This window comes from Dendrobates tinctorius, unplaced genomic scaffold (genome assembly GCF_039654945.1).
Source record: "Dendrobates tinctorius isolate UK_male_01 unplaced genomic scaffold, ASM3965494v1 ptg000081l, whole genome shotgun sequence".
NCBI lineage: Eukaryota > Metazoa > Chordata > Amphibia > Anura > Dendrobatidae > Dendrobates > Dendrobates tinctorius.
In genome coordinates, this window is record NW_027361749.1 from 13,275,196 (window position 1) to 13,298,470 (window position 23,275).

General features: G+C 43.4%; 1 protein-coding gene across 2 annotated transcripts in view; it reads right to left on the reverse strand.

Annotated features, from left to right (window-relative positions):
• Positions 1-23,275, reverse strand: part of PRKDC (protein kinase, DNA-activated, catalytic subunit) — a 503,687-nt gene that overhangs the window by 125,429 nt on the left and 354,983 nt on the right. For both annotated transcript variants that reach the window (XM_073583775.1, XM_073583776.1), the window contains exons 65-70: positions 14,140-14,325; positions 12,175-12,399; positions 5,532-5,640; positions 4,936-5,047; positions 4,661-4,847; positions 4,325-4,499 (exon numbers count right to left, since the gene is read on the reverse strand). In XM_073583775.1, coding sequence (XP_073439876.1) covers positions 4,325-4,499; positions 4,661-4,847; positions 4,936-5,047; positions 5,532-5,640; positions 12,175-12,399; positions 14,140-14,325 — 994 coding nt within the window. The remainder of the gene's footprint in view (positions 1-4,324; positions 4,500-4,660; positions 4,848-4,935; positions 5,048-5,531; positions 5,641-12,174; positions 12,400-14,139; positions 14,326-23,275) is intronic.

The following is a 23,275-nucleotide window of genomic DNA, read 5'->3' on the forward strand; positions in this document are numbered from 1 at the left end:
ATTCATGTGTGGCCTCGGCTTTATTCGGAGCACGGCTACACAGCCCCATTTTCTAGCTTTCAAAGGCCTGATCTGAAGATTACTGGGGAATACCTTGATTTGTTGGGAATGACTCTTTAAATGTCAAAATTACCCATCTGCAGTTATGGTCTCTAAAACAAACGCTCTGGTATCTCACGTCTATTCATCTTTATTATCGACACTCATCATACACTACCCTCTTTCCCTCCCCATTCGGTTAAAACTAGATTAGTCATGTTATATTTGTTTTTCTAAAAATATTTAAAAATTACGATAACGAAGTCAAGGATAACGTATGACATATTGTGTCTTTTCCTATGTACTTCCCCCTGCGAGGGGATCCTTGTACTCTAATGTGAATGTATTTTCATGTTTAATGATGTCTCCTTTTCAATAAAACCGTTGAAACTAAAATTACCCATCTGCATTTGTGAGTTCAGTTTGTTCTAGAAGCAAACAAAATTCATGGCTAGAATCAGTTGTATAAGGCCTGTTTCACACTTGCTTTTTTTCCCCGCAAAAAAACGCATTGAAAAACGCATACAAAAGCATACAACTGCTGCGTTTTTTTCAAGCATTTTTATGAGCATGCATGAAAAAAACGCAGCGTTTTTATGCGTTTGTATGCGTTTTTAGTGCGTTTTTACCGCGTTTGCGTTTTTTTCCAACATTAGGTGGCCCCTCACACTAACCCAAACCATGACTTTACTGACCCTAACCCTGACCCTAACCCTTAACCAAACCATACTTAACCCTAACCCTGACCCTAACCCTGACCCTAACCCTTAACCAAACCATACTTAACCCTAACCCTGACCCTAACCCTGACCCTAACCCTTAACCAAACCATACTTAACCCTAACCCTAACCCTGACCCTAACCCTTAACCAAACCATACTTAACCCTAACCCTAACCCTGACCCTAACCCTTAACCAAACCCTTAACCAAACCATACTTAACCCTAACCCTGACCCTAACCCTGACCCTTAACCAAACCATACTTAACCCTAACCCTGACCCTAACCCTGACCCTAACCCTTAACCAAACCATACTTAACCCTAACCCTGACCCTAACCCTGACCCTAACCCTTAACCAAACCATACTTAACCCTAACCCTGACCCTAACCCTGACCCTTACCCTTAACCAAACCATACTTAACCCTAACCCTGACCCTAACCCTTAACCAAACCATACTTAACCCTAACCCTGACCCTAACCCTAACCCTGACCCTAACCCTTAACCAAACCATACTTAACCCTAACCCTGACCCTAACCCTAACCCTGACCCTAACCCTTAACCAAACCATACTTAACCCTAACCCTGACCCTAACCCTAACCCTAACCCTGACCCTAACAATAACCCTAAACCCCCTTAACTAACCCTAACTCTAACCCAAACCCCTAAATTCCATGGTTAACAAAAAAAACGCATGTGCAAAAAAACGCATACATAAGCATGCCAATGCGCACCCATAGACTTATATTGGGTGTCTTGCTGTAAAAAAACGCATTGCGCGCGCATGCGTTTTTTTGAGGCAAATCGGACGCACAAAAAATGCAACAAGTTGCATTTTGTGCACCCGAGCGCATACCGCAAAAAAACGCATGCGCGGTAAAACGCGTACAAACGCATGTGTATGCGCACATAAGCGCATCCCATGCAAAGTATAGGAAAAAAAACGAATGCGCTATTTAGCGCTAAATTACCGCGAAAAAAAACGCAAATGTGAAACCAGCCTTACTGACGCAGAGAAAAGAAAAAGGGGCCCCATAGACTATTATGGGGAAAATAAAAGTAACTAAATCAAAATAATGTGGTTGCCTAAGTGTGGACGCCCTTTTATAATTGGGGATGTGGTTGTCTTCAGAATTAGCCAACTTAATTTGATGTTTTAATCTGATGTTAAATAGTAGTCGCTACACAGCTTCCATGATTAACCCTATATAAAGTTTTTTTTTCAAAACCGTAACAAAACCAGAATATAGAGCAATCAATATCCTGTAATTGCCAAAAGCAAAGTGAAACGCTGCTTTACATACATCTCATATAATAGACAATACATAAAAGAAACAAAGGTCCTCAGACATCGAGACAAGCATAACGTAAGCGAAATTCCACGTTGTGGTTTTTATTTTTGTCAAAGTTTCTCACTGCTTGAATAGGAGGAGAAAAAAGTTTGTAAAGAAGAGAGAAACAAAAATGCAAGTGGGAAAAAGGAGGGAATGGAGATAAACAACCCCATATAAAGTTTAGATGTTCTAGTAGGATTTTCTTAGTTGCATTTTACAACAAAGACTACGGTCCATAAAACAGCTTACAACACAGCAAATATAGCTCATTGTTGTAAGTTCTCAGTCAGGAAAAGGGTACAAAAAATTGCAGGTCATAAGATATAGCATAGACCTGGAGGTCCCCCAAAACATTGCTGAAGATAAAGAACAACATTGATCTGGGAGGCAGCCAAGAGGTCCACTGCAACATTAAAGGAGATGCAGGAATTTCTGGCAGGTACTGGTTGTGTACTGCATGGGACAACAATCTCACGTATACTTCATGTTTGGCCTTTGGGGTACAGTGGCAAGATGGAAGCCTTTTCTTACAAAATAAAAATTAAAAATATCAAAGCCCAGTAAAGTTTTATCAAAACCTACATCAAATGAATGTGGGAGAATGTCTTATGGTTTGATGAGACTAGGGTTGTAGACAAAGGAAATTATGAACAGTTACAAATAACAGTCAATTATGCAATAATTCCTTCAGGTCTCTGCTAAAAAGCTGAAGATGGATTTATCTTTCACAATCAAAATCAACAAAAGGCATTTGCCAGAAGAACATCAAAGTTTTGGAATTTCTCAGCCAGAGACCTAATCTGAATCCTAGTGAAGATCTATGGGCTGACCTGGAGAGGGCGCTGTACACAGGCCCTAATTTGACAGATTTGGAGCACTACTGCAGGGAAGAGTGGGCAAATACTCATACCCAAAAAACCGAATGATGTCATAAATTCAAAGGGTACTTTCACAATGTATTTACCTATTAGAGGCCACGTTCACACGTTCAGTATTTGGTCAGTACTTTACCTCAGCATTTGTAAGCCAAAACCAGGAGTGGAACAATCAGAGGAAAAGAATAATAGAAACACATCACCACTTCTGGATTTATCACCCACTCCTGGTTTTGGCTTACAAATACTCATGTAAAATACTGACCAAATACTGAATGTGTGAATGTGGCCTAAAAGGTGTGGAAATGTATGCAACCACATTATATTAGCTCATCTTTTGTTTTTCTTTTTACACCTGAAAAGATTTCAGTCTATTTTTCAATTGAATTGTACAGTTAATGGGTGACAAAAAGGTGGAAAAAGTTCTGAAATGATTCTTCACATGACAACAACCTGGCATTTTTTAAAGGATGTGTAGACTTTTTACAGCCTCTGTGCATAGAATGGCAGCTATCTCTGTATATATGATCACACAGAGAAGACCATGAATTCTTAAGAAACAGCCCGATTAACTTATTAAGCCAAAGGAAATAAAGAATTACATGTCAATAATTCTACAATTGTCCCATTGATTTTATGTCAATTCACATTAGGAGGTCAGGGATATACCAGCAATGCATAAGAGTGGTTCACACTGGAAACTTCACAGACAAAATCCAAGAAAAAAAAACGAGCATATAGGCTGTAGTAAGAAAATAGTAATAATACATTTAAACATGGGGACTTCATTAACTCTATTTTGATTAAAAACAACAACATAAAAGCCATCCCACCACAACAAGGTGTACCCAATCAGGACGGTCCTATCCTGTCTCTAGTACTAAATCCTTACCTTGTGTCAGCCAACCTCCATGTTACATAAGTTGAAAAAAAGACTCTGGTCCATTCAGTTCAACCTTACTCCACCAATTATACATTCTGAACAAGGGCAGAGCAGTCCTCCCAGAGCAGGAGCCCATGGCTAGGAGTATGATAGGTCGGGCTCTTGACCTGCTCTGCCCTAATTCACATGGAGGTTGGCTGACGCAAGGTAAGGATGTAATACCAGAGACAGGATAGGACATCCTGACTGGGAACACCTTGTCCTGGTGGGATGGCTTCTACGTTTTTTTTTTAATCAAAATCAAGTTAACCAAGAACCCTATATTATTGACATGTGCTATTACTATTTACGAACTACAGAAATGATGCTCATTTTGTCTATTTTTTGTGGGGGGGTTTGTACATCACGTATGTGGTAGAAACATGAAGATGATATCTACTTTAGGCAATGACTATTACTTTATTCTTACCGAGTAAGGAGACTGTCTTCAGTACAGTCAGTAATTTCTCAGGACTTCTTTGGCTTTGACTCCGGCTGTGACTGTAACGACAATAACTGTGAACCCATTTTACAGACCAGTCTTTGTTGCTTTTCGACTCTTGATGAAGCTCTTTCAAAAGTTTCATGGCAACCGAGAAGTTGCTCTACAGAAGAGAAGAGTACTTAGTTTGTGTTCAGAAACAAAGCAATGTGAAGTAACAGAGCAGACATAAGGCAGGCAAAGCTCACGAAAACTGGATTACCAACAGAGGTCCCCCGCTGCATGTAAATGCCATACCGTACAGTACTTTTCAGAATTCTCTACCTGTTTCCGGGCACTGTCAATCATCTTCATTTTCATGACAAATTTGCATTTTCTGATGAGAAAGTTCACATCTTCTTGCTTTTCGGCTTCCACTACTTCGCTATCCTCACTCACACTGTCTATTTCCATACTTTCCTCTAGCGGCTGGCCGGATAGTTTATCTTTGATTTTATCCAGGAAGAAGCACCTGAAAACAATGAGAATGAGTGATGAAAAATGTAAAGTTGATAACAATGTAATATGGGAACAGTCAGCAGATAATACGCCTGTAATACCTGTTCGTAATGACATCGTCCCAGACGTGCATGGGATCCATTTTCTCGTCCGGATACCGACTCATCCAGAGACAGATCAGCCTTCTCAGAGAGGGCAGGGATGACAAATTACCTGAAAGCAATAAATAGCTTGAAAATTAATACTTTGTATCTTCCACTGTAGGAAAGGTTAATCATGCTGCACTTCCTAAATACAAAAATTCTGTAAAAATAATTGTGTATGATAAACCATTTTTAGTAGTTGTAGTCACAGGATGATGAAAGTCACCGTACGGCTATAATGCAGTTTATATCATGCTCTTGTATCAGAGATCGGGAAATATTACCAACATATACATCTGATGGAAGGCAAAAAGGAAAAATGGCAAACGGTGGAAGGTCCTGGGTGAAGGAACCCCGTATGATCTCCATATAAAATAATCGGTGACGCCAAAAAGGTTCCTTTGTATTGAGACAACCCCTTTAATGACATTTGATAGGCACATCTCAATTTTCAAATTAGGGAAAAAGGGGCCTTTAAGATGTTCACACACATAATATAGTACAAAAAGCATCTCAAATGCAGAACTGCTGATGAAGTATGCAAAATAAAATACCAGGAACGCTGATAAAGTTGATAAAATCCTGAGTCTCTGTTAACGCTTGAACGGTCTGCATTTCTGTTAATCTGCTGTGATATAGTAGCGAGTCGATACTTGAATAGTTCTAAGAAAAAACAAACAGACATATGGATATATTAATTTTTTTGGTATATGAGACTCATTGATTCTTGGCATTCAGGTAGTATGTAGCCATTCACCGAGGACCCAATTCATCAATTCCGGCACTGTTTACATCAGTGGAGTCCTGAAGTGCCCGATTCATTAAGAAGCGTATGTCTTAAAAATGGTCTGCATGTCGCCACTAATCTTACGCCAGTCAAGGACTGGAGTAAGATTTGTGCCATAAGGAATGCCATAGCTCGTTATGAAGATGATGATTGGGAATCACCAAACCCCAATTAAGCTCAGTCCATTTTAGGGGAACCGGCATGAAAACACCGAAAGATGCCATTTTTTTTCCCCATGTCTGCATTGTGCAGAAATATGCAACTTTTCAAAGCATTAAATGCCAGAAATTTGAAGAGAAACTCTCTTCTATTGAGGCCACATTGTATGCAGTATACCAGAGTTGTAGTAGATACATTTAATGTTGCTCTCCCAATATCAGCGCTTCATGGCATCAACTGAATAAAAGCAGGTATTTTACTTTATGGATTACAAATGTAATTTGGTCATCCGACTCTGGACATTATTTTACATAATTTAAAAATTGAAAATGAACAAAGCCAACAAATTTTGAAAAAGTCTTAATAGCCACGGAGCGATATCCAAGTACATCCTTCTCTACGTATAAGTAGAGAAGGATGAAACCAGGGGAAGAGTCTTGAGGAGATCATTTGCATATTCCCAGTGCCTTCTGGGATAAGTGAAGAGTCTCCGCGAGCTCAACGATCACTGGGTTTTGGCCGTTGCAGCTGAAAAGAGGAAATCGGAGAAACCAGGGGAAGAGTCTTGAGGAGATCATTTGCATATTCCCAGTGCCTTCTGGGATAAGTGAAGAGTCTCCGCGAGCTCAACGATCACTGGGTTTTGGCCGTTGCAGCTGAAAAGAGGAAATCGGAGAAACCAGGGGAAGAGTCTTGAGGAGATCATTTGCATATTCCCAGTGCCTTCTGGGATAAGTGAAGAGTCTCCGCGAGCTCAACGATCACTGGGTTTTGGCCGTTGCAGCTGAAAAGAGGAAATCGGAGAAACCAGGGGAAGAGTCTTGAGGAGATCATTTGCATATTCCCAGTGCCTTCTGGGATAAGTGAAGAGTCTCCGCGAGCTCAACGATCACTGGGTTTTGGCCGTTGCAGCTGAAAAGAGGAAATCGGAGAAACCAGGGGAAGAGTCTTGAGGAGATCATTTGCATATTCCCAGTGCCTTCTGGGATAAGTGAAGAGTCTCCGCGAGCTCAACGATCACTGGGTTTTGGCCGTTGCAGCTGAAAAGAGGAAATCGGAGAAACCAGGGGAAGAGTCTTGAGGAGATCATTTGCATATTCCCAGTGCCTTCTGGGATAAGTGAAGAGTCTCCGCGAGCTCAACGATCACTGGGTTTTGGCCGTTGCAGCTGAAAAGAGGAAATCGGAGAAACCAGGGGAAGAGTCTTGAGGAGATCATTTGCATATTCCCAGTGCCTTCTGGGATAAGTGAAGAGTCTCCGCGAGCTCAACGATCACTGGGTTTTGGCCGTTGCAGCTGAAAAGAGGAAATCGGAGAAACCAGGGGAAGAGTCTTGAGGAGATCATTTGCATATTCCCAGTGCCTTCTGGGATAAGTGAAGAGTCTCCGCGAGCTCAACGATCACTGGGTTTTGGCCGTTGCAGCTGAAAAGAGGAAATCGGAGAAACCAGGGGAAGAGTCTTGAGGAGATCATTTGCATATTCCCAGTGCCTTCTGGGATAAGTGAAGAGTCTCCGCGAGCTCAACGATCACTGGGTTTTGGCCGTTGCAGCTGAAAAGAGGAAATCGGAGAAACCAGGGGAAGAGTCTTGAGGAGATCATTTGCATATTCCCAGTGCCTTCTGGGATAAGTGAAGAGTCTCCGCGAGCTCAACGATCACTGGGTTTTGGCCGTTGCAGCTGAAAAGAGGAAATCGGAGAAACCAGGGGAAGAGTCTTGAGGAGATCATTTGCATATTCCCAGTGCCTTCTGGGATAAGTGAAGAGTCTCCGCGAGCTCAACGATCACTGGGTTTTGGCCGTTGCAGCTGAAAAGAGGAAATCGGAGAAACCAGGGGAAGAGTCTTGAGGAGATCATTTGCATATTCCCAGTGCCTTCTGGGATAAGTGAAGAGTCTCCGCGAGCTCAACGATCACTGGGTTTTGGCCGTTGCAGCTGAAAAGAGGAAATCGGAGAAACCAGGGGAAGAGTCTTGAGGAGATCATTTGCATATTCCCAGTGCCTTCTGGGATAAGTGAAGAGTCTCCGCGAGCTCAACGATCACTGGGTTTTGGCCGTTGCAGCTGAAAAGAGGAAATCGGAGAAACCAGGGGAAGAGTCTTGAGGAGATCATTTGCATATTCCCAGTGCCTTCTGGGATAAGTGAAGAGTCTCCGCGAGCTCAACGATCACTGGGTTTTGGCCGTTGCAGCTGAAAAGAGGAAATCGGAGAAACCGCGCGCCTGTCGGCGCGCGAATTTTGGCTCATCTTTCATCTTTTTAAGAAATCTCAAGATGGAAGAGGCCAGGAGCCATTTGGTGAGCTGCATTTCTTGCTACATGTTCACAGATTTACCAGTGGAAAAGCCAAACTTCACATGCCACAAATGCAAGCTTGTGACCCTGTTGGAGGAAAAGTTGCAAAATCTCGAAGAGAGGTTAGCTACGTTGAAGATCATTAAGGAAGGTGAAGAGTTCTTGGACAGAGCAGAATTATCTCTTCATGTTACAGAAAGAGAAGAAATTCGAAGTGCACCTGAAGAAACAGAGGAATGGAGACATGTGACCCAGAGAAGCAGGAGGATCAGGAGGCAGTCAGCACCCATACTGCTCAGAAACCAGTACCAGGCTCTCACGCAGGAAAACGATGAAGAAATACATCAGGATAAGACTTTGCCAACAAACAGCAACCTTGTACGCCTTCAGAGTCCTCCTGGATGGAGAAAGAAAAATGTTGTGAAGAAGAAACGGAGAGTGGTGGTCATGGGGGATTCCCTGTTGAGAGGAACAGAGGCCGCTATCTGCAGACCGGATATAACTTCAAGAGAAATGTGCTGTCTTCCAGGTGCAAAAATTAAAGATGTGTCTGACAGGATATCAGGACTCTTCAGACCTACAAATGACTACCCATTCCTGCTACTACATGTGGGGACAAATGACACCGCAAGAAACGACCTGGAAACCATATGCAGAGACTTTGAAGACTTAGGCAAGAAAGTGAAAGAACTGGGAGCGCAGGTGGTCTTCTCTTCCATCCTCCCAGTGGATGGCCATGGAACAAGGAGGTGGAATAAGATTCTGCAGGTGAACAACTGGCTACGTCGATGGTGCCGTCAGCAACGATTTGGATTTCTGGATCACGGAGTGAACTACTTATACGATGGACTATTTGCTAGAGATGGGGTGCACCTTACGAAGACTGGAAAGCAGGTATTTGGAAGTCGCCTTGCTACACTTGTAAGGAGAGCTTTAAACTAGAACAACATGGGAAGGGAAGCAAAAGACCAGAAAAAGCCATACACCTGACAAATGCTACTGAGAACTCTGCTATTAGAAGTGGAAAGGAAGAACAAAGACAAAAGAATCTAATTAAAAAAAATATTGGAGAAAGAGAAACCAATCACAAACTAAAATGTTTCTATACTAATGCACAAAGCATGGGCAACAAACAAGGAGAATTGGAACTACTAACACAGGAAAAGAAATATGATGTCATTGGAATCACTGAAACTTGGTGGGACAATACACATGATTGGAATACAAGACTAGAAGGATACAACTTATTTGCAAGAAACAGACTTGATAAACGAGGAGGGGGTGTCGCATTGTATGTTAGAAATGCGTATATCTGCACAGAGATTGAAGCTTCAGAGACTGGGAGTTCTGTGGAAACTGTTTGGGTAAGAATACAAGGACAGAACAATGGAAAGGACACCATTGTAGGCATTTACTACAGGCCGCCTGTGCAAGCTGAAGATATGGATGAACTCTTTATGCATCAAATGGCCAAGTTCTCCAAAAAATATGACATAGTTGTCATGGGAGATTTCAACTATCCAGACATTTGTTGGGAATCTCTCTCAGGCAAAACTAACAGGTCAAGGAAATTCTTATCCTCTCTTGCTGACAACTTTATCTTCCAAAAGGTAAAGGAGAAAACAAGGGGAACTGCTACCTTGGATCTAATCCTTATAAACAGGGAGGAAATGGTTGAGGAGGTAAAAGTGGCTGGGACCCTAGGAGGTAGCGACCATGCTATTTTAGAATTTTGGATAACTAGAGGCGGAAGACCTGTGAAGACTCAGACGTCAAGGTTAGATTTCAGAAAGGCAGATTTTAAGGGATTCAGAAAGAGAATTGGAGGGATCCAATGGCTGGATATCCTTAAAGACAAAAATGTCCAGGAAGGATGGGAAATCTTGAAAAATGAAATTCTCAAAGCACAGTTGTTAACAATTCCGAAAAGAGGGAAGAATAGGAAGCATTTAAGGAAACCAGGATGGATGAACACAGAACTTAAGCACATGCTAAAAAGGAAGCAAAAAATGTTTATAAAATGGAAAGAAGGAGGCATATCTAAAGAAGAATATAATGCTGTCTGCAGAACCTGCAAGGCACAAATCAGATTATCTAAAGCTGAAAATGAATTGAGGCTTGCAAGAGATGTCAAAAGCAATAATAAAGGATTTTGGGGATATGTCAAAAGTAAAAGAAAAGTCAAAGATGCTATAGGATTTTTACAGGATGAAAATGATGAAATGGTAAGACAGGATGTTGAGAAGGCTGAACTTTTAAATTCCTATTTTGCATCTGTTTTCTCTCAGAAAGGAAATGTAACATCAACTGTTATTCACTGTCCTATTAAGGGAATAGAAGAATCCAGGATATCTATAAACAGAAAGATAGTGAGGAAACACTTAGCTAACCTAAATGTATTCAAGTCTCCAGGTCCAGATGAATTACACCCCAGAGTACTGAAGGAGATAGCAGAAGAAATTTTTGAACCCCTCTCCATAATCTTTGAAAATTCTTGGAGAACAGGAGAAGTGCCAGAAGACTGGAGAAGAGCAAATGTTGTTCCTATCTTCAAAAAGGGGAAGAAGGTGGACCCAGGCAACTATAGGCCGGTGAGTCTGACTTCTATACCAGGAAAGATCTTTGAACAAATTATTAAACAACATGTATGTCAATACCTGGATAAGAATGAAGTGATTAAACAGAGTCAGCATGGGTTTGTAACTAATAAGTCATGTCAGACTAATTTAATTTCCTTCTATGATGGTATTACTGATTGGGTGGATCAAGGAAATGCTGTAGATATAGTATATCTTGACTTCAGCAAAGCATTTGACAAAGTCTCTCATACAATCCTTATTGAAAAAATGACTAAGTATGGAATGGACAAGGCAACTGTTTGGTGGATTCATAACTGGCTTAGTGATCGGACCCAAAGAGTGGTCGTAAATGGCTGCACATCCAGTTGGAAGAATGTCTCAAGTGGGGTACCACAGGGCTCTGTCCTGGGCCCTGTATTGTTCAACATCTTTATCAACGATTTAGATGAAGGAATTGAGGGTAAACTGATTAAATTTGCTGATGACACAAAGCTAGGAGGGATAGCTAATACTAGAGAAGAGAGAGAGAGGATTCAAAAAGATTTAAATAAACTGGAGAAGTGGGCAGAAACTAACAGAATGGTTTTTAACAGGGAGAAATGCAAAGTACTACATCTGGGCAATAAAAATGAAAAAAGCATATATAGAATGGGAGGAATAGGGCTAAGTGACAGCACATGTGAAAAAGACTTGGGTATACTAATAGATCACAGACTGAATATGAGTCAACAGTGTGATGCAGCAGCAAAAAAGGCAAATGCAATTCTAGGATGTATTAACAGAAGCATACAGTCTAGATCACGTGAAGTAATTATTTCCCTCTACTCCTCTTTGGTCAGACCTCATCTGGAATATTGTGTCCAATTTTGGGCACCACATTTTAAAAAAGACATCAACAAACTGGAGCAAGTTCAGAAAAGAGCGACCAGAATGGTGACCGGTCTGCAAACCCTGTCTTATGAGGAAAGGTTGCAGGATTTGGGAATGTTTAGTTTGCAAAAGAGAAGACTGAGAGGAGACTTAATAGCTGTCTACAAATATCTAAAGGGCTGTCACATTGTAGAAGGATCAACTTTATTCTCATTTGCACAAGGAAAGACTAGAAGCAATGGGATGAAGCTGAATGGGAGGAGACACAGATTAGATATTAGAAAAAACTTTTTGACAGTTAGAGTGATCAATGAGTGGAACAGGCTGCCACGAGAAGTGGTGAGTTCTCCTTCAATGGAAGTCTTCAAACAGAGGCTGGACAGACATCTAACTGGGATGATTTAGCGAATCCTGCTTTGAGCAGGGGGTTGGACCAGATGGCCCAGGAGGTCCCTTCCAACTCTACGATTCTACGATTCTACGATTCTATAAGTAGCCATAATTACCTGGATGAACATTTCTATCCCATTTGTAATGTAATATCTCGCTCTGTCAAAATCATCTTGTAAAATGTACAGAAGACTCATTTCCTGACTGTAGAAGGTTTCAATCAACACTTTTCTGTGCTGAATCTTCATGGCATCATCAATAAATGTTAATAAGGACTGGTCATGCTTTCCATTCAGGAGAAGTTTTACTTTACTGCGAATCATGTAAGGAAGATACGTTTCCTGTTTTGAGAAAAAAAAATGTTGTCAAACAAAAATGCTGTCAACTTTCAAGTATAAAGACATTTTTACTAATTGGAAGGCATATCTTCACATTTATCATAACGAGGGCAATCTGGGCCATGAACTTGGGCATATTGCCCTTAGTATAATATTTATTTTATCACTGGTCAGGGAGCGTTCCTGTAACTCATTACTTTATCATGAAGTGAGGGGTGGGAGAGGGACAAGACATTATGAATTGGGAGGGTGTAATTTTAATGACTTGGGGGGTGGGGGGGGACACATGTAATTTTGATAAATTGAGGGAGCGAATAAACAGCGGTGGAGGGCTGAAGACACAGGAGAGTGACTGGTAATGGATTTGTGGAAAGAGTACAGCAACTAATTAATTGATGTTTTTGCTACTCAGGGGAACAGTTGACAATTATAGTTAAAAGAAATTTGTTGCATGGTTTTGATATGTAACCTGACAGCAGCATGAGGTAGGTAGAGCAACCCCAATTCCAGTGAGGTATCACTTAGATTACTGGGGGGTACAGCAGTTAGTGTAACTTTGCCCACACCACATTGTATACGTACATTGTACAGTGACAGAAAGCTGCTAATCACTGCTGGGGATGTGGTAGGACTAGGATGCACAAGGTCAGTTGTCCTCTAGTGATAATCTGCTAATAAAATGCTGATTATAATGAAAAAACAAAACAGTCCAGTAAGTGACACATCACTGTAATCAGGCTCTCTGCTCCTACATCATGGTGCTCTCAGATTACATAGCAAATACCTGCTGACAGATTCCCTTTAATGGGTTTACAGTGCTGGTTTAAAAATGTATGTTTTGAATGGTGGGCTTCACAATAACTAATTATACACCAATGGTGTGGTTCATAATATATTCAGTGGCGCAGTGTAAAGGATTTTACACAGGATGATGCACTGCTGAGAATGATGATCTGTTGCACTGTGCAAAAGATCATTTCACTCACCGAACGAGCATTTTGCTCGTTATCCACAGGGCAAGGCCTTATTATTTAACATCCTCTCTTGTTTTGCATAGTGTTGTCCCTCATTACATAGCATTCCCTCTTGTTATGTATAGCACTGTACCTTATTAAATAGTATCCTGTATTGTTATGTATAGTACTGACATAACGAGAAACATTAGGAGCAACGCTATTTCGCTCTATAGTTGCAGATTGATAACTTTGATTGATGTGCATCAAAGTACTTTTGTGTTCATCACATGACCCATCACATGACCTCCCAAAAATATTACTTGACATGTCACATGATACATCGAGTGCTGGAGAGGGGGCCCATGCACTTTAAACTGCCATGGGGGGCAGAGTTACACGTAATTCGCCACTGCAGACATCAATAATATTTATGCAATCATTACATGCTCATTATTCCTGTGCTCCTCCATCTTTTTAAGTATTTGTAATGTGTTTTGGATATGTATGTACTTTTCCCTTAAAAAAGTCAGTGTTGGAATTTGTGTATCTATGTGTGTATATATATATATATATATATTTTTTTTTTTTTATCTCATCATGTGGCCTATTCATTTGAACACGGATTTACAGGTATTTTGTTGGTTTAGGCTCTTGTATTCAACTGTAACGCCACATTGCAAGCAAAACAACATTTTTTCTGGTTGATTATAGTGTGTCATTTTCTTCATATGTAGGTTGTAATATAAGTCTAAAGCCATTCTAGTAAAATGGAAAATGCAGACATCACCTCGTAGAAAGGGTCGCTCCACATCTTCTTGAGGTCTGGTTGCTTTTGACTGTCAATGTTTACGGTGGAGCAATACTGCAGTGGTTCCCACTCGGTGAGATGATTGTAACAGTCCATGGAAGCGATCTCCCAAAAATCCTTCTCCGCATCTGAAGGTTCTCCATCATCAAATGTCTCCTGCAGAGCCTAGCACCAGAAAGACATCCGGGTATAATCCACTTTTCACATGGCATCCGTAAACTACACACTGGCAATCTTAAGTCACAAAAAAAAATGCTTACCCAGATGTTGACAAATGAGACCACATAAGGTGATCACTTTCATCATTAGTAAAGCCTTAAAAACCAGGCCCATTTGAAAGGACAAGTACTTTTTCTCATTTGTACATTAAAAAGATTTTAAAAAATATAGAATATAAAAAAAAAAAATACTTGAGTCAGCCACCCTTTTTCCCCCCACAAGGCTATGTTCACACTAGGCTTTTTTTAAATGCAAATTTTCAGCTGTGTTTTACAGTACCAGCTATGTGTATGAGATTTCAAAAATCTCATGCACACAGTTTGTTTTTTCTGTCAACAAGATTTTGCACTTTGCATTTTTGCACAATAGAGAATGTCACTTCTTTCAGCGTTTTTCACCCATTGAAAGTAATGGATGGTGAAAAAACGCTGAAAATCTGCACCAAAAAACACAAGTATCAGGTTTTACAGCGTTTTTTGTGACAAAACCTGATTAACTAGAATGAGGATTTTTTTTGCACTAAACTTTATCAGCATTGCCGCAACTTACCGTATTTCCTGCCAAAAGATCAGGTTTTGCTGCAGAAAAAAAATCTCAGCAGACGCCTGTTGTGAACATAGCTTGAAAATGAAAGAAAATGAAAGAAACTAATTTTTTCAAAAATAAATATGCGTGGTATAACGGCCTCTATGAAAGTCCAGTCTACCAAAATATAAAATTAACCTGACTGGTAAATGCTGCAGAGAGACAAGAATAAGAAGTGATCAAAACTCAAAGATGATAGTAATAAAATTGTTGGCTCGCCACGAAAATAATTATTATTATTTATTTATATAGCGCCATTAATTCCATGGTGCTGTACATGAGAAGGGGTTACATACAAATTACAGGTATCGTTAACAGTAAAAAAATTTACAATGACAGACTGGTACGGAGGGGAGAGGACCCTGTCCTTGCGGACTTACATTCAACGGGATAGTGGGGAAGAGACAGAAGGTCGGGGGTGCAGCAGCTCGGGCGGTAGTGAGGCGGAAGCTCAAGCAGTGGTGAGGCGGCAGAATGGTCATTGCAGGCTGTAAGCTGTCCTGAAGAGATGAGTTTTCAGGTTCCGTTTGAAGGATCCGAGGGTGGTGGATAATCGGACGTGTTGAGGCGTGGCATTCCAGAGGATAGGGGATATTCGGGAGAAATCTTGGAGGCGGTTGTGTGAGGAACGAATAAGTGTGGAGGAGAGTAGGAGGTCTTGGGAGGATCGAAGATTATGTGAAGGAAGATATTGGGAGATTAGTTCAGAGATATAGGGAGGGGAAAGGTTGTGGATGGCTTTGTAGGTCAGTGTTAGTAGTTTGAAATGGATTCGTTGGGGAATTGGGAGCTAATGGAGGGATTTGCAGAGGGTGGAGACAGGGGAGTAGCGAGGAGAGAGGTGGATTAGTCGGGCAGCAGAATTGAGGACAGACTGGAGTGGTGCAAGAGAGTAAGCAGGGAGGCCACAGAGGAGAGTGTTGCAGTAGTCAAGGCGGGAGATGATGAGGGCATATACAAGAGTTTTAGTAGATTGAGGACTGAGGAAGGGACGGATTCTGGAAATATTTTTGAGCTGGAGGCGACTGCCCTCACACAGTTCTACTGGCAAAAAATGGGGCCCAGACTATTTTTTTTAGTCTCTTTGAAGAAGGGAAAAAAAATATGAAAGCACAAGAAACAGAACTAATGCTGGGAAGGGGAATTGTTTTAACAGTTATAAAAACATTTTTTTTATTACATTATTTTTTAGTCTCCCTAAGGAAATTAAACCCGCGATCATCCGATTTCTTATATTACGTGCTTAAATACAACGGCAATATATGGTAAATATCACCATCCCTATGAAGCCTATCCACAGGTTTTTCTTTACAGGAGCACAGTCATGACAGGCACAGGAGGCCCTCAGCTGCCCAGGAAACTGATCCGCACCTTGTGGTGATGGGGGCATGGAACAGTGCGGTCCCTCGTAACAAGCGTTTCAAATCGTGAAATGCCACTGAAAATGATTGACAGTTGCATTTAAGGGGTTAAAAGCAGCAGCTGGGGATGTTAAAAGGCATATGGCATCTGGGTAAAAAAAGGCAGTGTATGTCTATATGATGCGGGTTCAGTGTCTGGGACTGCAACAAGGACGGGGACCCAACGCTGGACGTACAAGTACAGCCAATGTGTGGAACGGATTAAATGCATTTATCTGATTCACAGATGCATTTAAAAAAAAAAAAACACTCCCTATTCCCATTTGCTAATCAGGGTGCTTGGTGCACCCTTGGTGGGGCTGAGCAGCTTCAATGCGCTGTCCTGAGCCCTGAATTTGGACAACCTACTCCACTACTGTAGAGCAGCTGCAGCACAATTAGAAAGCTGGGTGTGTGCGCTCTAAGCTAGGAGCTCCAGCGGTGAGTGAGCGCAGACAACAGCACTGAGAATAGCCAGAGAAGGAGGCAGAACACACAATTTCAGGGGGCAGAACAGTGCACTGAAGCTGCTTAGCCATGCCAGAGGTACACTAACCACCCTAATTTGCTTATTTTTGCAAAATGGAGGCACAGATTTTAACAACAAAGGTATAATGTTTATAGGGGCCACAGTAGGAACTACAAGTTCACATACACTATATAAAAAGACACATCTGCATGTTTGTCTCAATATTTGACATGAAATCAGAATAAACCTTTCCTGTTTTATGGAAGTTAGGATTAACATAATTATTAATATTTGTCAAATGCCAGAATAATGAGAGAGAGAGATTGTTTTAAGGCATTTTTATTACTTACTGCAAAGTCAAAAGTTTACATACATTTCTTTAGTATTTGGTACCATTACCCTTAAACTGAATGACTTGGGTGAAACATTTGTGACATCCTTCCACAAGCTTCTCACAATTGTTAGTCAGAATTTAGGCCCATTCCTCCTGACAAAGCTGGTGTAACTGATCCAGGCTTGTAGGTCACCTTGCTCGCAGCGGCCTTTTCAGCTTTGCCCATAAATTTTCAATAGGATTGAGATCAGGGCTTTGTGATGGCCACTCCAAAACATTGACTCTGTTATTCTTAAGCTACTATGTTACCATTTTGGCAGTATGCTTCGGGTCATTGTCCATTTAGAAGACCCATTATCGCACAAGCTTTAACTTCCTGGCTGATGTCTTGACATGTTGCTTCAGTATTGCCGCATAATCTTCTTTTCTCATGATGCCATCTATTTTGTGAAGTGAACCAGTCCCTCCTGCATCAAAAAAACCCACAATATGATGCTGCCGCCCCCCGTGTTTCACAGTTGGGATGGTGTTTTGACTTCCAAGCTTCTCCCTTTTTCCTCCAAACATAACGATGGTCATTATGTGCAAAAAGTTCAATTTTAGTTTCATCAGACCACAGTACATAGCACCAAAAATTAAGGTCTTTGTTCCTGTCTGCATTTGTAAACATTAATCTGGCTTTTTTATGTTTCTTTTGGAGTAATGACTTCTTCCTGGCAAAGCGGCCTTTCAGCCCATGTTGATGCAGTACTCATTTCACTGTGGAAATTGACACAGTCATACCAGCTTCCACCATCTTCTTCACAAGATCTTTTGCGTTTGTCTTTGGGTTAATATGCACGTCGCACAAAAGCATGTTCATCTCTGGGACACAGAACCCATCTCTTTCCTGAGCGGTATGATGTCTGGACATTCTCTTCTTGTTTGTACTGATGAACGAGGAACCTTCATGTATCTTGAAATTGTACCCAAGGATGAGCCAGAGTTTTAGAAGTCCACAGTTCTCTTTCTGATATCTTGGCTGATTTCTTGAGACTTTCCCATGATGCTACACAAAGAAGCAGTGTGTTTCAGGTGTGCATTGAAATATATCTACAGGAATGTCTCTAATTAACTCAGATGTTGCCAAAAAAAACCCTATCAGCAGCTTCCAAACACATGACATCATCATATGGGAAGTCCAGAATTGTTTAAAGGCATAGCAACCTTAGTGTATGCAAACTTTTGAGTCTGCAGTAAATAATAGAAATGTCTTAAAACATTCTCGCTCTCATTATTCTGGCATTTGGCAAATAATAATTATGGTAATCCTAATTGACCTAAAACTGGAACGGTTAATTCTGATTTCAAGTCCGATATTGAGAAAAGCGTGCATATGTGTATTTTTATATAGTTTATGTAAACTTCTGGTTTCAACTGTAAGTCCTATACAGTTGTGACCAAAAAGGAGATTTTTGTGTACTCACCGTAAAATCTCTCTCTTTTAGCCTCTAATTGGGGGACACAGAACCATGGGTGTTATGCTGCTGTCCACTAGGAGGCGACACTATGCATAATCTGAAAAAGATTAACTATGGCTCCTCCCCTGCAGTATACACCCCTGGACGGCGTCAGCCTCCTCCAGTTTTGTGCAAAAGCATTAGGAGGAACGGAACAATAACAACATAACCATGCCTGTAAGAAGGCTACTATGTACGAGCTCAAAGAACAATATGAGAACTCAACCGTAACAACGGCCCGTAAGGGCAACAGGGTGGGAGCTGTGTCCCCCAATTAAAGGCTAAGAGAAAGAGATTTTACGGTGAGTACACAAAAATCTCCTTCACTCTGTCGCCTCATTAGGGGACACAGAACCATGGGACGTCCCAAAGCAGTCCCTGGGTGGGAAGCAATGGACTAATATTGTGCTAGCAGGTCCCTAAACTTGGGGCACTGCCGCCTGCAAAACCCGTCTACCCAGGCTCGCATCCGCTGAGGACTGGGTATAAACACTGTAGTGTTTTGTAAACGTGTGCAGGCTAGTCCAAGTGGCCGCCTTACACACTTGTTGTGCCGAAGCCTGGTGCCGAATGGCTCAGGAGGCCCCTACTGCCCGTGTAGAGTGTGCCGTGATACCGGCCGGAAGAGGGGAACTGTTAAGTCGGTAGGCCTCATGTATGGTGGACTTGATCCACCTGGCAAGGGTGGCCTTGGAAGCCAGCAGTCCCTTGCGACCACCTTCTCTGGAAGGGAGCAGTCCTGGACACGTAAATCCACAATGCTCTGACGAGGTCAAGCGTATGCAGAGCCTTCTCCACTCTATGAACCGGAACCGGGCAAAGGGATGGCAGTGAAATTTCCTCATTGAGGTGGAAGTTGGACACAACCTTCGGAAGGAAGGATGGTACTGTACGGAGAACCACCTTGTCTTGGTGAAAGGCTAGGAAAGACCGTCTGCAGGAAAGTGCTGACAATTCCGACACTCTGCGTAACGAGGTGATTGCCACTAGAAAAACCACTTTCTGTGACAGAATGCAGAGTGGAACTTCTTTAAGGTGTTCGAATGGTGGTGCCTGCAATGCTGTCAGGACCAGATTGAGGTCCCACGTTTCCAGCGGACGCTTGTAGGGAGGAACCAATCGGGGAAACTTCCTAGAGGAAAGTCCTTACTTGCAGTTTGGTAGCAATGCGCCTTTGAAAAAGGACTGAAAGCGCTGACACCTGACTCTTAAGTGAGCCTAGGGATAGCTTGGCGTCTAGGCTGGATTGAAGAAAACCTAGGACCTTCGGGAGGGAATAAGGGAGTGGGACTTGTCCATGAGATTCGCACCAGGAAAAGAAAGCTCTCCAGGTACGATAATAAATCTTGGCGGAGGCTGGCTTCCTTGCCCTGATCATGGTCGCAATGACTTCCGGTGAAAACCCTGCCTGGGTTAGAATCCAGGTTTCAAGGGCCATGCCGTCAAACCGAGAGCCCCTGAATTCTGATGGTAGAATGGACCTTGAGACAGAAGGTTGTGACGGTCGGGTAGACTCCAGGGGGCGTCTGCTGTAAGATGAACGATGTCAGCGCACCATGTACGTCTGGGCCAATCTGGCGCGATGAGGATGGTTGGAACTCCCTCTTGTTTGATCTTCCTCACGACCCTGGAGATCAGGGGGAGGGGTGGAAAAATGTACAGGAGTTGGAACTGGGACCAGTCCTGGACCAGGGCATCCGCTCCTGGCCATGAAATTGGAGACCTTGGTATTGAGATGGAATGCCATTAGGTCCACATCCGGGGTTCCCCAGCATTGACAGAGCTGGTAAAAAATCTCGGGATGGAGAGACCACTCACCCGAGTCCATTCCTTGCCTGCTGAGGAAGTCGGCTTCCCAGTTTTCTACATCCGGAATGTGGACCGCAGAGAGTACCGACCTCGTGTCTTCCGCCCAGTGGAGGATATGTGCCACTTCTCTCATCGCCTGGGCGCTGCGGGTCCCGCCTTGGTGATTCACATATGCCACAGCCGTGGCATTGTCCGACTGTATCCATATGTGCGAGGCTGCAAGCAGGTGATGAAAGGCTCTCAGTGCCAGGAAGATGGCCCGGATTTCCAGGACATTGATGGGCAAGGTCGCTTCCCTAGGTGACCACTTGCCTTGTGCCCTGTGATGTAGGTGCACCGCCCCCCAGCCTGTCAGGCTTGCATCGGTAGTCAGGATCTTCCATTGACCTGAGAGAAAGTGTTTTCCCCGTGCAAGCGAGGTTGGCTTGAGCCACCAATGCAGGGACCTCCTGGTTGACGACGTCAACCGGAACTCCCTGTCGAGGGAAAAGGGATTCCTGTCCCAAGATCTGAGTATGGCTAGTTGAAGAGGCCTGAGGTGAAACTGGGTGAATGGCACTGCCTCTATTGTTGCTGCCATCCTGCCGAGAACTCTCATGGCAAACCAGAGAGATCGGGGAGGACTGTGGAGGAGTGTACGAACTCCCAGACGGATGGCCAGTGTCTTGTCCTTGGGAAGGAGCACCAGGCCCCTGGAGGTGTCGAATAACATTCCCAGGAAGGTTAGTCTGACTCGGGGTAGTCGACGATTTCTGTAGGTTGACTAACCATCCCAGACGACTCAGTGTGTCTATTCTGATGGAGACACTGACCTCGCAGTCCTTGAAGGTGGAAGACTTGATGAGGAGGTTGTCCAGGTACAGGACAACTAGAATGCCTCGAGTGCAGAACGTCCATGGTGGCTGCCATGACTTTGGTAAACGTTCTTGGAGCCGTGGCGAGTCCGAATGGAAGGGCGACAAACTGGTAGCGGTTTTGGTTGACCGCGAACCTGAGAAACCTTTGATGGGCGGGAGCAATTGGTATGTGCAGATATGCATCTTGTATGTCTATGGAAGCAAGGTATTCTCCGTGCTCCATGGATGCAATGATGGACCGGTGGGACTCCATGCGGAAATGACGGACTCGTACGTATTTGTTGAGCTGTTTTAGGTCTAGTATGGGCCAAACGCTGCCTCCCTTCTTGGGAACTACGAACAGATTGGAGTAGAACCCTCGGAATCTTTCGTTCACGGGAACCGGCACCACGACTCCTGCTTGAAGGAGAGAGGAGACCGCTTAGTGGAAGGCACGAGCCTTGTCTGATGGTGTTGAGGGATAGAGAGGAAGAACCGATTCGGTGGAGTGGAAGTGAACTCTATCTTGTATCCGGAAGACACTATTTCCCTGACCCACCTGTCTTCTGTAATAGGCAGCCAGACTTGCTGAAAGAGTAAAAGTCGCCCGCCTACTGAAGGGGTGTCTTTCGGAGTTCGTGAGTCATGATGAAGCGAAGTTCTGAGGTTTTCCTCCCTTGGGTTTCGCTTGGCCTGCTTTCGACTGCCAAGTCCTGTCCGGTCTCTGCGCCGTCCGTGGGTTGTCCCTGCATGGAGAGCGGTTACGGTTTTGCGCTGGGCGCGAGACGGACCAGCCCGAGGAATTCCGAAAGGATCGGAATCGTGTCTGGTTTCTTCGTTTAAACGTGTGTTTCGGTTTTAGTTGAGGGAGAGAGGTACTCTTACCCCCAGTGGCATTGGCTATCATTGTGTCCAACTTTTCGCCGAAAAGCCTTCCAGTAAGGTACGGAAGATGCGTGAGGGACTTCTTTGAGGCCGCATCCGCTTTCCATTCTCGCAGCCAGAGGATACGCCGAATCGTAATGGCGTTTGCCGCTATCCCCGCTAGACCTCTTGCTGAGTCTAGGGCTGCATGAAGCATGTAGTCTGCTACCACTGCTATCTGAACCGCTTGGTCCGAGAGCCCGGCATTTGGAACTTGAAGACCCTCCTGTAGTTTTTTGGCCCAAGCCAGGATGGCCTTGGCCGCCCAAACTGAAGCAAACGCAGGGGCCAGGGAGGCCCCTGCTGCTTCGAAAATGGAACGAGCCATGCGTTCTACTTGCCGGTCTGCTGCGTCCCTGAGGGTTGAGCTGTCTGGCAGAGAGAGTAAGGTCTGCGCTGCTAGTCTAGATACTGGGGTTCCACTTCGGGTGTATCTGTCCACTGTTTGGTGTCTTTATGTGAGAAGGGGTACTTCGCTTCCAAATATTTGCGATTGGCAAATTTTTTCTCAGGCTGCGAAAACGGTTTAGTAAGTATCTCCTGAAACTCATGGTGATTAAGGAAGACCTTAGGTGGTTTCTGAACACTTTCAAAACAAATCATATGTTCTGGGGCTTCCGGGACTGGCTCTGAAATTTCCAGCACCCGATGGATGGCAGAGATTATGTCCTCAACTAGTGCTGTATTGCTAGGGGGAGAAGGTACCACGGACCTCTCCGTTTTGTTGTCTGAGTCGGAGTCACAGATGCCTTCCGAATCTTGTGTATCGCTAAGGTGATCCCTGGTGGGCGATCTGGGGCGGGGGTCTTCTGTGGTGGGGGATCTCTGTGGTGAACTGCATTGTCTGTCTCTGACAGGGGACTGCCTAGGAGACCTGGAATGACGGTGTCTCTCCCTGGGGGGAGATGACCTTGTGCTATAGGATGACTCAGGTGATCGTGACCTGTGGGTCCGCTTACGTATGTGAGAGTCGGAAGCAGCATGTTCCTGAGACAAGCTGTCCGTTTGCTGGGTAACGTTCATAGCCGGGACCCGACACT